The sequence below is a fragment of the Nasonia vitripennis genome, unplaced genomic scaffold (genome assembly GCF_009193385.2).
Source record: "Nasonia vitripennis strain AsymCx unplaced genomic scaffold, Nvit_psr_1.1 unplaced0002, whole genome shotgun sequence".
Lineage (NCBI taxonomy): Eukaryota > Metazoa > Arthropoda > Insecta > Hymenoptera > Pteromalidae > Nasonia > Nasonia vitripennis.
In genome coordinates this window covers 238,286-251,425 of record NW_022279781.1, presented here as the reverse complement: position 1 = coordinate 251,425, position 13,140 = coordinate 238,286, and the positions used below count along the sequence as shown (strand labels likewise).

Sequence of the window (13,140 nt, the reverse complement as noted above, 5' to 3'; positions counted from 1 at the left end):
ACGAATACGCACCCACACACACGCACACGCACACGCGCATATGCATTGTCAATTTATGATTAATTATTATTTACATTTACAGGCGTATTTAAAGATTTTCTTAAACTACATAAAAGGTACAAAAATACTTGTGTAATAAGAGATGAACGGAAGATTTATTTAAAGAAGCTTAAAAAAAGAAGAAGGACTGCTTAAATTTCCTTTTCATATAAAACTATGATAAAAAAAAATAATGTTTTTTCTACCTTCTTAAAAATGTAATTTATTTTAACTAATAAAATGCTTTTCACAATAAAAAATTGTATTACCTTTGTATTCTGTGTGCGTAAAACTTAATTTTATGCACTGTTTTGCAAATATAAAATAAAAATAACAATCGATAATGATAAGAGTGTATTACAACATTCAAATTTCAAATGATTATACAGCTGATTATCAGCTGATTATCACCTGACGTTTTGGCATAATTATCAGGTGAAAATCAGGTGATTATCAGGTGATAATCAGGTGCCCTTTTTCAGTAGGGTTATCACCGCGAGTGTCTCTCGGTTCATGCGTCGGGTGTTCCATCTTGGTGCTCGACTGTGATTTCTCCTTGTACTGGTCTGACGGTCTTCGTTGATATTGAATAGAATATACTGGTGGTCGCTAGCTGTATATTCTTCCGTGACGTGCCAGTCCCTTATATTGCGGGTCGTCATTTCGCTTGCGAAGGTTACATCCGGTATTGATTCTCCAAAGCCTGTTCTACGGTAGGTAGTGGTATTACCCTCGTTCGCTACTATCAAGTTCAGCCTGGCTGCCATCTCGAGGATGGCTCTGCCTCTTGGGTTCGTCGTCGGCATGCCCCATTTTGTGGCCCTCGCGCTCCCGATCACGATTTCCCCGGGGAACTCTCTAATAGCGTTCTCCAATACCCCTAGTTTCCTTGTAAAGTCGGCGGCAGTTAGGTTCGGTGACATATGCATGTAATGCTATGCGTATATATGCATATATTGCTATACGATTATATGCGCGATGCCATCAATGTCTGAACCAATAGTAGCTTGTTTTCTATCGAATATATCAAGATTTAATGAAGTGCAATAGCAAGAAGAATATGCTTTGTAAAAGATGTGAAATCTCTCAAAACAAAAAGTTTTTTCAAAAGTGAAAATCCTGTCAAGAAAAAGGCTACTAAACGTAGTGAAATCTCTAAATATAAAAAATTAATTATTTGCCATGCAGCTTTTTGTGTGTCGTTCATTTTTGTAATAAATGTTTCGTCTTCAAATAGAGTACAAATTTGAGGACCATCAAAAATACCTTCTTTTAAGTTTCAAAACTGTTCGTGAGAACTTTTTAGGAAATAAAAAGAGTGAGAACTATCAGGAACTAGTTGCACAAATGTTGGAGAATTTCAAAAATTTGGATTGCTTGATGAGTTATAAAATGCATTTCTTACATTTCCATCTTGATTACTTTCCTCTTAATCTAGGAGGCGTCAGTGAAGAACAGGGAGAACGATTTCATCAAGATATAAATGTACTGGAGAATCGATACCAAGGAAGATGGAATGTCAACATGATGGCAGATTTTTGCTGGACGCTGAAGAGAGACATTAAAGCAAATAACAAAAAGAGAAAAAGAAACCCATTGCATAGGTCATTTGAAGAAAAAAGAGTTCGTTACAAGAGAAAAAAGGAGTAAAGAAAGACATCGACAGTTACTAAACTAGTGGAAAAAAAATAAGAAAAAAATATAAACGAAAGCAACTTTGCTCTGTATACAAGGAAGATATTAAGTGATCAAATCTCTTGAATAAGACTTTTTACAATTTTTGGTATCTTTTTCCGTTTTTGGGAAGTTTTATATAACATTTTTATCGGTTTAAACTGTTTCTTCTCAGTTTGACCTTGAACTGGCCTTGACCCTAACGTGATGGGGTCAAACCGACCCCGGATTCGGATTTAGCGACCAAAAAAACATAAATATATGGCATTTCAATTTTTTTGAAACGTTTCTTCTCAGTTTGACCTTGAACTGACCTTGACCCTGACGTGATAGGGCCAAACTGACCCCGGATTCGGATTCAGCGACCTAAAAAACATAGATACATGGCATTTTAATTTTTTTGAACCGTTTCTTCTCAGTTTGACCTTGAACTGACCTTGACCCTGACGTGATAGGGCCAAACTGACCCCGGATTCGGATTCAGCGACCTAAAAAACATAGATATATGGCATTTTAATTTTTTTGAACCGTTTCTTCTCAGTTTGACCTTGAACTGACCTTGACCCTGACCTGATAGGGCCAAACTGACCCCGGATTCGGATTCAGCGACCTAAAAAACATAGATATATGACATTTTAATTTTTTTGAACCGTTTCTTCTTAATTTGACCTCCAAATGACCTTGACCCTGACGTGATCGGGTCAAACTGACACCGGATTTGAATTCAGCGACTCGAAAAACATAAGGATACATGGGTCTGATTTTTTGTACAGACATCTTTTTTTATTTTGTGTGCCGGTGTAATTAATAGCGATTACTCAGCCAATTAATATAAATTAATGTTTTAATAATGTATTATTCATGGTGATACCTCAGCCAATCAATATATTATTTAAATTTTGGCAATGTATAATTAGTGGCGATTATTTGACCAATCAAAAAATAATTTAAATTTGAGTAATGTCTTATTAGTGGAGACGACGCAGATTTCAGTAATGCACTAATAGTGCAGAGTTCTCGGCAAATCAATATATAATTTATACTGTAGTATTGTTGTATTAGTAGCGATTACTAAATCAATCAAAAGATACTTTAAATTTTAGTAATGTTTTATAATTAATATAATTAATTTCTGAATATTTCAGAATAGACAATTTTTTGTGTAAGTTTTTATTTCGTTTTTTACATTCGGTATCTGTAATATTTTTATTATTTTTGTATGCAGATCATCATTTAAAAATTTTTTATTTCTCTTTTGATGTTGTTCTTGGTAATGAAACACCGTGACTAAATACTGGAGTGGATAAATATAAACTAACTTTGTCAAACAAATGGCCTTAAGATTTATTTACTGTCATAGCAATAAGCTACGTCTTATTGAAAATTGCCTTCTAACCATACCAAATGGTATTTCATCTAGTGATGGAGCTAAATCGATACGAGGCAATAATACTTGTTAACCGAAATATTTTCCAGTAACAATTTCTGCTGTAAGAACATATTGTTTCATATCTTTAATCATCAATCTTGTACCATTACAAAGACCATCATCAATGTCTAAATTTCTTAAGCAACTAATTATTGCACATTTTTTTAATATTAATTAATGTGGTGGCAATCCATTAGGTGTTAATGAATTCAATAATTCTATAAGTATCGTGTTTGTCAATCTCGGGTGATTTTTTGAGCACGAGTGTCAAAACATCACCCTCGCTAGAAAAAGCCAATTTTCTCCCCTAGTTGTACAATATACTATAATCATCACGTAATATAAATAACTTTTACCACTACCACCGGGACCATCGATAAAATAATATTTATTCCCTATACTGTTAATTGTAGCATTAATGATCAGATCATAATTTTTTTTTTATCGGTAGACAAAGAATTAATTAATGTTTCTAAATTTTCACCATCTTTACATACTTGTAATTTGTTATCATATTCTTCAAAGTAATTATATTCAATACTAGATATATGGAAATCATTAAATCTCAACCCATGTAATAATAAAATACTTTTTATGTTTATCAAAGGTCTTTGTTCTGCTTGAATGTTTGGTAATTTTGGGTCCATAAAGTGACATTTATATTTATCGTATAATTCTAACGAATTAATAGCTCTTTGAAATACAAGAATGTATGCAAATAATTCACACATTGATTTTGGAAACTTGAATACTGCAGCTCCTGCCAAACATTTATTCCATTCTTCATCGGTACTAATAATACCTCTTGATATACAAGCATTTCTATATTTATCATAGATAATTCCATCTACAGTACGTATATCCGCCAATGATTTTGCACCACGTACATGTAATAATAAAAGTCGTAGGAAAAATGCTTCACGCTTTTTTGGATTTACAAAACAAAATACATTCTACTAATGAGAGGTTTTATAAATTTTTTTCTTTTATTCCATTTTTTGTTTTTTTATTAAAAACATAATGGTACGGAATTTCGTGATGTAAATATGGCGTTGCATTCTTATCTTCTTTATTTAATTTAATTCAAGATGTCAATGTAGTATGGACATTTTTATCAATCATTTCGTGTTCACATCCTTCTTGATAATAAACATATTGTTCATCTTCTTCATGAACAGTTAATCTTTTAATTATATAAGATTGCTCATGTAGTAAAAATTTCCATATGCGATATATAGCTTCAGGTGCACATACATATCTGGTGGAGAGATGTTGTAATATTTCATCATATTTATATGTATCGTTACTTTTTTTACATTGTCTTCATTACCTGGACTATGTTCATTTGCAAATTTCACAAGAGCTGTATCAGGACCGTTATGAAAATATTTAAACAAATATTTTATAGCTTTAATTGTGCTACATATTTCTACATTAATATGACATTCTAAAAGTAATAATAAATATGGATAATACGGTACGATAAAACTATTATCTGCAATCCTATGTTTTGAAAACGTAATAGTATTATTATTTGTTCTTAGTCGGTAAGAACCATCAGGATTATAGTGGGTTTGATTGACATAAGGTTTAGGAAAATTTTTAGTACAAGGTGTTTCATCTTTATTCATACAAACACAATTTTTATTTTGTGATCCACAGGGACCGTGTATCAAGGGGCGCGGTAGCGCCCCCGATGACAAGTATCAGTACTAGAGTACTATACGCGCTCTCGGGCGCACCACAACCTTATATTCTTTAAAATAGAGTTTTCTAACCTCTACAAAATATTCAAACTTTTATATCTTATTGAAATACGTTATTTTATTAGGCAAATCAATGTTACTTTCAAAGACATTAAATGAACTTTTATTTAAAAAAAGTTTCGTAAAAAATGAACGATCCGTTATCATTCTATAGCTGACCAAAATTTTGTGTTATGTTTTTCTTTTCAATTTTTTTTCTTCTCCCACTTATGTTCTTATCCTCGAAACTTCCGTGGCGCGAAAAATCTGGGAAAGAAATCGAGGAAGTTAAAAGTTTCACATACCTGGGGTATGAGCTGAAATGTAACAATAAAGAAGAGGAACAGATAAAGAAAGTAAAAGGGAAGGCAAACGCAGCACTAGGGAAAATATGGGGTATAGGGGAAAAGCTGTTCAAAGAAAACTGGCACCTGAGGATGAAGCTCTTCGACTGCCTGGTAAAATCGCTGATATTGTATGGAGCTGAAATGTGGGGATGGAAAGCATATAAAGAAATAGAGAGGATTCAAGACAAATACATGAAATGGGTATTAAAAGCAGATAGGAACACCCCAAGACACGTTTTAATGTTAGAAACAAGAAGAGAAGGAATCGCGGTTAAGGCAGGGAAAAGAGCGCTAAAATATGAAGAAAAACTAAGGACAGCAGAGGAAGGGACGCTTTTAAAAGAATGTTGAAAGGAGCTACAGAAGGAGGCGAGAGGATAGCAGAGAGTAAGAGAAGACGCGAATTTTAGGAAAAAATATCTGGAAGGTAGAGGAATCTCACTCCAAGGATATATGGAAAAGATGGAAGAAGGACCAGTATGGCCCGATTTAGAACAGATAAGCAAAGATATAGAGAGACAGCAGTGGAATGAAAAAATCAGAATACGAAAAGAAATAAAGGAAGTAATAGAGAGCTACGGGGAAACACCAGAGTACGTCAAAAAAGGAGGAAAAAAAAGAAACAAAGAACTAGAGACGCAGGCAAGATTTAGACTGGGGAATGAAATGAGAGCAAATAAATACTGGACAGAAGAAGAAAACAGAAAATGCAGAATGTGTAGAGAAAAAATGGAGACGGCAAAACATACAATGGAAGAGTGTGAAAATACAAAAACGGAAGGAACATGGCAAGAGAAACTAACTGGAGGACAGAAGAATCTAGGGAAACCACAACAAATGAAATGGATAAGGAAAAGAGCGGAACGGAACAAAGAAGAAGAGGAAAACGGAACGCAAGGAGCGGAGCAGGTGGGTCAAGCACAAGCAATTTAAGAACGCGCAAAAGAGGGGAGGTGGCAAAACGAGGCGGAGAGAAAAACGGACAGCTTAGAAAGCTGAGAAACAGACAACCATAAAGAGAGAAAGAAAACAAAGAGGAAAGAAGTAAAAAGGAAGATGAGTGAAACGAAAAAACTGGAGGAGTGACTTGAATGGGCTCTAGAATGGATACGGGAGCTGGAAATCTGGATGCTAGAAAAAAACAAGGAGGAAAGAAGAAGAAAAGAGAAATGGTGGAAAGAGCTCAAGATGAAGGACGAGGAAATTAGAGAATTGAGAAAAAGAATAGAGAAATTGGAAAGCAAGGAGACAGAAGAGGACATACAAGGAAGGAAGGAAAAGATAACAACAATAGAGGAAAGTGAGGAAGAACCAGAAAGAGACAAGAAAGAAAGAAAGAGACACGAAAAGTCGCTGTTCATCAGGAAAGGACTATACTGGAGACAGATAGGTAAGAGAGGTAAGAGAGTGGATAAAAAAGAAAATAGGAGAAGAAGGGCGGTAGACAGAAAAGGTTAACGAAAACATGCTGAGGATAGATTTTGAAGAGGTTAAAGGCATAAGGAAATTATGGAAATGGAGATGGGTGGCAAGAGAGGAAAACTTTTATGTTTTGGACGAGTGGCTTAAGCCTAAAGGAAAGGGAGGACAGATTCCACCTGATAAAGATGGTAAGAGAGTTAGAGGAAAAGAAGACGGAAAAGGTGAGAAACTTAAGATAAGATTAGAATACAAAAGGATTAAGATCAGAGAAGAATCGTTCAATTGCAACAGGAAAGAAGGAGGGCTAAAAAAGATCACAGAAGAAGAAGCAGATAAAGAGCCGTTAATAGAGAGTTGGAAAGAAGCGATGCTGTGTGAGATGAGGATGCAGTAAGAAAAGAAAAAAAGGACATAGAGAAGAAAGAGGTGAAAATGCAGGAGTCAGAAAGAGTAGAACAAGAAAGGAAAGAAATGGAACAAAAAAGAATAAGAACACGCAGGGAGAAGCAGAAGAGAAAGGAAAGGAAGAGATAAAGAATGTGACAAGCGTCAGCACAAAAGAGGAGAAAAAAGGAAAAGACAGAGAAGAAACAGAGAGAAGAAGAGAGGAAGGAAGATAAAAAAAGAAACCCTATATAAATGAAGAGAGAAGAGAAGAAGAGCGAAGAGCGAAGAGAATACACCACACGAACAAGTACACTGACACACACACACACACAAGAATTACACACACATGAATAAAAGTATACACTACGCAAATACACATGCAATCACACACAAAATACACACAAACATTATGAAAATGAAAAGGAGAGAGTAAAAAGTAAATGTAAATAATTAAAATTAAAATATCTCATGTAAAACTTTAAAGTTGAATAAATTATATCATCATTAAATGAAAAATTAATAGCAAATCAAAACCAGTTTATACTTGCCTACCTTTTACCTTTTAAGAAAGGTTTTATTTTAAAGATCATGTTGTTTTTTACTATATTGTATAATCTTAAATATTTATTTTTATTTGGTATTTCAGCACTTATGATGAATCTGTTTGATCAGTATCTCTAAATTTATCATTGGTATGCAACCATAATAACATATGAATATGTGGTAATCCCCTTTTTTGAAATTCTATTACGTAAACATAACCTTTAACTTTACCAAAAATATTATTTTTTAACAATTCGGTTTTTAAAATTTTAACTCTTTCATGGAAAACTATTATGATTAAATCAGGACGATCTCTTGTGCTTTCATACTGTAATAAATTCTCTTGAATTTCCTTCCAATTTGGATTACATGTTATTGTTATAAAAATATCTAGTTATCTGTTGACTTGTAGTTAAGTCATTGAATCTAAATAATTTTTTTTGTATTGATTTAGGACTACCTATATAAGATGATGGTAATATTACCATTTTTCCAATTCAAGAATTATCAATATTTGCCCGATTGGAAACGTAATCCATTAATCCTTTATACATTTCATTTCTTAATTGTGCTTGGTGAGTACGTAAGTAATATAATCGACATCCTTCGATCCTTGTCCAAACAACAACAATGAATTGTTGTGATAAATTTTACAAATTCAAATAAGGATTGAAATCACCACGTATGCTTAATCTATATGAATAAAACTGTAGTGTTGATATATTATTATTTTTATATCCTTTTTTTGTGCATTTTATATAAGGTTACCATCCTGGATGACCAAAAGCAAATATCAAAGGATATGTCATTGGGTCAAGATGTTTACTGAGAATATTTATTTGTTGTGGTTTTTCAGTTTTGGGATAAATACGTATATTACGGTCAAACGGAGGTTCGCCATCATTTCCTACATAACAACAGCAACTTCATTTCATGTTGCGAAGTATGATTTATTCTTTGTATGATTATCACGTGATAATAACGAGGTGTTATATTATTGTTATGAGCATTAATATTTCCTTCATTTTCTATTTCATACATCATTTTATATGATTTTGCATAAGGATTGTTTAAAGATAAAAAAGTACATAAAAATTATCATGTGTTTGAATCCGGTTATTTGCTCTATATTTATTTGCGATTTCATTGTCAATAATATACAATTGGCCATATTTTGGGTCTTTGTTTCTACTCCGATGTAATGAATATGAATTATGATATACCTGTCCACCCCTGGCGAAAAATATCACGTGAATAATAGCATGACTAATCGCGTAATAAACGTGATTATTTGGCGTGTTTTATCACGTGATATATCGCGTGTAAAATCACGTAAGAAATCACTCGTAAACTTTAAATATTTGTTTATATTTAAATAAATTGTTTATTTTCCATCTGAATAATTATAAAATATTTGATGATATTGATAATTCATATAAATAAATCGCAATAAAATTAAAAAAAATATCCCTGACCAAGACTTGAAGATTATACGCATACAGCATATATTAATAATAATAATATAAACACTTTTGAAATTTCCATTATTTATCTTACAGTATCCATATAAACTATATAAAGTGATAAATATAAATATATTTTTGTGTATGATTAGATTAGGTGTTTGAAACTTACAACAGCACAAATAGCTCAGGTAGTAAGACATTGGATTGTCAAGTGGAGGACAGAGGTTCAACTCTTGGTCAGGGAATTTTTTTCTATTCTATTGCGAATTATTTATGTGAATTATCAATATCATCAACTATTTTATAATTATTTAGATGGAAAATAAACAATTTATTTCAATATAAACAAATATTTAAATTTACCGAGTGATTTCTAACGTGATATATCACGTGATCACGCTAAATAATCACGTGATAAATCGAGTGATTTATCACGCGAATAATCATGCGATAAATCACGTGATTTTTTCGCCAGGGTAAGATTTATATATGACTGCACCATCAAGGTTGAATCAAGGTAGCATCAAGGTTGAATCAAGGTTTCATCAAGATACCGTTAACCTTGATATCAAGGTTAATAGCAACCTTGATATTTTCAACAGGGATAACATGTATATAGGTGAATATCAAAGAAAGAACAGTATCTTAAATGAAATACCAAGGTTAGGTCTCGTAATAGGAGTACCTCTGGACCCAATGCACCTTATTTATTTAGGTTACTCCCGGAAATTACTTCTACTTTGGTTATTTACGACGTTTACACATAAATTACAACAAACAAAAATAGATAATATCTCGAATAAATTAGTATCATTAAAAGTGAATATTCCTTATGAATTTGCTAGGAAACCTTGAAGTTATATTATATCAAGAAATTCAAAGCAACAAAGCTCAGACAGTTTCTTTTATATACTGTTATTATTGTTTTAAAAGATGTTGTATCAATTGACATATATTTGAATTTAGTAACTTTACATATTGCAATATCCATTCTAAGCAATCCTATACTGAGCAAAAAAGAGCCGTACCTTAAATACGCAGAAGATTTGTTAAAAACATTCGTACAACATTTCGAAAATCTGTATGAAGCACAATATATCTTCTATAATATTCACAATTTACTACATTTAGTAGATGATGTGCGAAAATACGGAGATTTGAAGCAGTTTTCAGCATTTCGATTTGAAAATTCTATAAGACAGATACAAAATTTAATAAGAAAAGGCAATCATCCATTGCAGCAGCTAATGCACAGATGCGGTGAAATAGATGCAGTAAAAAATGACCAAAATTATAACATTAATGATACAATTATAAAAATGTCCTGGGTGCATTTTGCAGGTTCACTTTTAGACAATAATTTTACTAACATCTTAGTACAAATGTGCAAAATTATAAAATAAAATGCGGTGACTCAAATAATAACTGTATATTGATAGATAATGAACAAGTTGTAATTGCTGTAAACTTCATACGACTTATTCAAAACGGATAAATACGTGTAATTAGGGAAAAACCGATAATAACAAATAGTCTTTATGAAATTCCTTGCTCAAGTTATTTAAAAATAAATGTCGTCAATAAAAGTAAAACTTATTTGGATTCATGGAAGATTCAGCAAATATCAGCCAAATTATTGAATTTCCGTATAAAAACGCATTTGTAACAATGCCTATATTGCATACGTATTTTAACACCAGTTAGGGAAAGAATCAATATAGTAGTAATGTTATTGGAGAGAGGTGATATATATGTACAGATACATAAACAACATTATAACACTGCAAGCTGTTATTAAATATCTAGTTTCCAGGATACCAGCATTAATATTTAAACATTATGTTAAAAATATAGATTCGAAACTGCTATACCAGACTTTAACGGATTACGATATAAGATGCTATCTCTATAAGTTATTAAAGGTAAAATTTATTTTGTAATTAATCTTGTACTTTTCAAGTTCAACGTCTGTATATTAATTTCTGTTTGTTTTAGGCATCAGAATATTGTCAATCTTTCGGCAATATTTCCTTAAGGTTGCATTTGTAGATTCGTCAGATTCAAAAAGATTGTGCGAAGGTTAAATAACCTTTAAGAAATTTCCCTGCAATATTGATGTAAGGCATCATGTTCGTTTTTGGATCGCATTTCCAAAAGACAATAAGCATATTGTGGCAATATTGCCCAAAGATTATTTGCAATATTGTAAAACATAGGCGAAATACATCAAATTAAAATAATTAAATAAGCTTTTTCAAGGGCTCCCATGCCCATTTTGGGAAGTATCATCCGGATGGTAGTCCGCCTCGAATAGGGCATGGGAGTCCCTGAAAAAGCCTATTTAATTTTTTTAACTATAGTGTTTTTCGCCTATATTTTACAATATTGGCACAATATTACAAACAATATTCGAGCAATATTACAAACAATATTCGAGCAATATTGCCACAATATGGTTATTGTCTTTTGGTAATGCAATCCAAAAACGGACATGATGCCTTACAGCAATATTGCAGGAAAATTTTCCGAAGGTTATATAACCCTGGTACAATATTTTTGAATCTGACGAATCTGCAAATGCAACCTTCAAACAATATTGCTGGAAGATTGGGAAATACTACATCCCTTCATTCAAGGTCATGCCCTCAACGCCAGCAGCAGAGGTCTTGCAGCATCACCGCCACTCCGGAGGACAGTCAGAGTCGCGAGTCCGTAGAATTATCAACTTAGCTTTAGAGTCAGATAATTAGTAGATTCTTGTATTTAGGTTCTTTGAGACAATATACATCCTTGAAACTGGTTTAACTACAAACACTGTTCTAGTTTATTTACTACCTTCAAACCATTTCGCGATCGTAGAGAGTATTTCAATGCTCGTTCGAATGACCCGGGGTTAATATATTTTGTGCTCTTAAAGACATATCGCCTAGGGTTTTGCGCGACGTCACAGTATGAATGAGTCTGTGGGACACCGCGAGTATATGCCTGAATGATGCATATGAGAGTTTTTCTTAGCTATATCCTAAATCATGCGTATAGTGTGCACGCGGTTGGAAACGGTAGGGGTAGCTTTGCTCTCCAACATAGGATATGAATCGGCACGATACGTTGCTTCTGCTTTGGGCGAGCTTAGGTACTTTGCGACTTGTGCTTTCTTTACTGGCTTCAACTAAGTCAATTTTAGATGAGTCCCCCCCCCCCCAAAGAAAAAACATAATTTTGAGACATCAATGATGAGAAAACTTATGTGTTTCAGGTGCCTTAGGGGAGCATTTCGCTGTACATAGGGAATTTCTGAGGCAACCTGCATTGCACCAGATGGATGACAGCGAGCCGCTACTATATTCACACGATACGAGTGATATTCAAATGACAACACCTCCAGTATGTAAGGAGAAAAAGCATAGAAAAAAGCAACCAGTATATTACTGTGACTCTATAGCTAGGTATAAGTAAAGTAAAAAAGCAAAGAAGGATATCGGAAAATGAAGAGAATTTTGATCAGTACGATAATAGCTTGCAAGATGTAGATGATGTCACAGAATCAAGCTTCAAATATTGTAAAACTGTAATAATAATACAAAGTTACCTCGCAATTCTAGACTAATTTATTTAGATTGATTGCAACTTTTGTTATTGGGTAAAATGTGTTTCTTGTAAAAAATAAAGATCTAATTTAATAAATTATCACTTTTTTATCCCTTGGTTATAAACAGTATTGTTACGTCCGTGTAAGCCGCACAGAGCGAATACACGCGTAAAATAGAAATAATTATTCTTTGTCCGGAAAGCTAGGACCTTTAGTTCAGCAAGACGGTTCACATCGACCGCCTTAGGCAAAGGTAGCGAACGCGCAAGTAGACACGAGCGAACAAAGCGGTGATTACGGTCGGCCGCGCCCGTACTAACTATCCGTCGACTATTCTGTTAAGAGGGAGTAAGGACTAGATTCTTGTACGACACTTAAACAATCATGCACACATTGAAACAAGGCTCGGATAAGGCAGTTGCTTACCTTGTAGTGAAGTCGGTCGGTTTTTGGCTCAGCTATACTCAGTGTTAGCAGGCTACTACGTTGACTCGTTCTC

General features: G+C 33.3%; 1 protein-coding gene across 9 annotated transcripts in view; it reads left to right on the top strand.

Annotated features, from left to right (window-relative positions):
- The window catches only part of LOC100118293 (DNA-directed RNA polymerases I, II, and III subunit RPABC4), a 99,553-nt gene extending 86,814 nt beyond the window's left edge, over positions 1-12,739 (top strand). For 5 of the 9 annotated variants that reach the window (XR_004228172.2, XR_004345318.1, XM_031933236.2 and 2 more), the window contains one exon: positions 12,309-12,648. Coding sequence is in view for 4 of the 9 variants with exons in the window: in XM_031933236.2 (XP_031789096.1) it covers positions 12,309-12,508 (200 nt within the window). In the remaining 5 variants the exon portion in view is untranslated. Of the gene's footprint in view, positions 1-82; positions 387-12,308 lie in introns of those variants that run through there. The other 4 variants (XR_004228175.2, XR_004345321.1, XR_004228174.2 and 1 more) reach the window with 2 other exon arrangements.
- Positions 12,740-13,140: the final 401 nt, after the last annotated feature.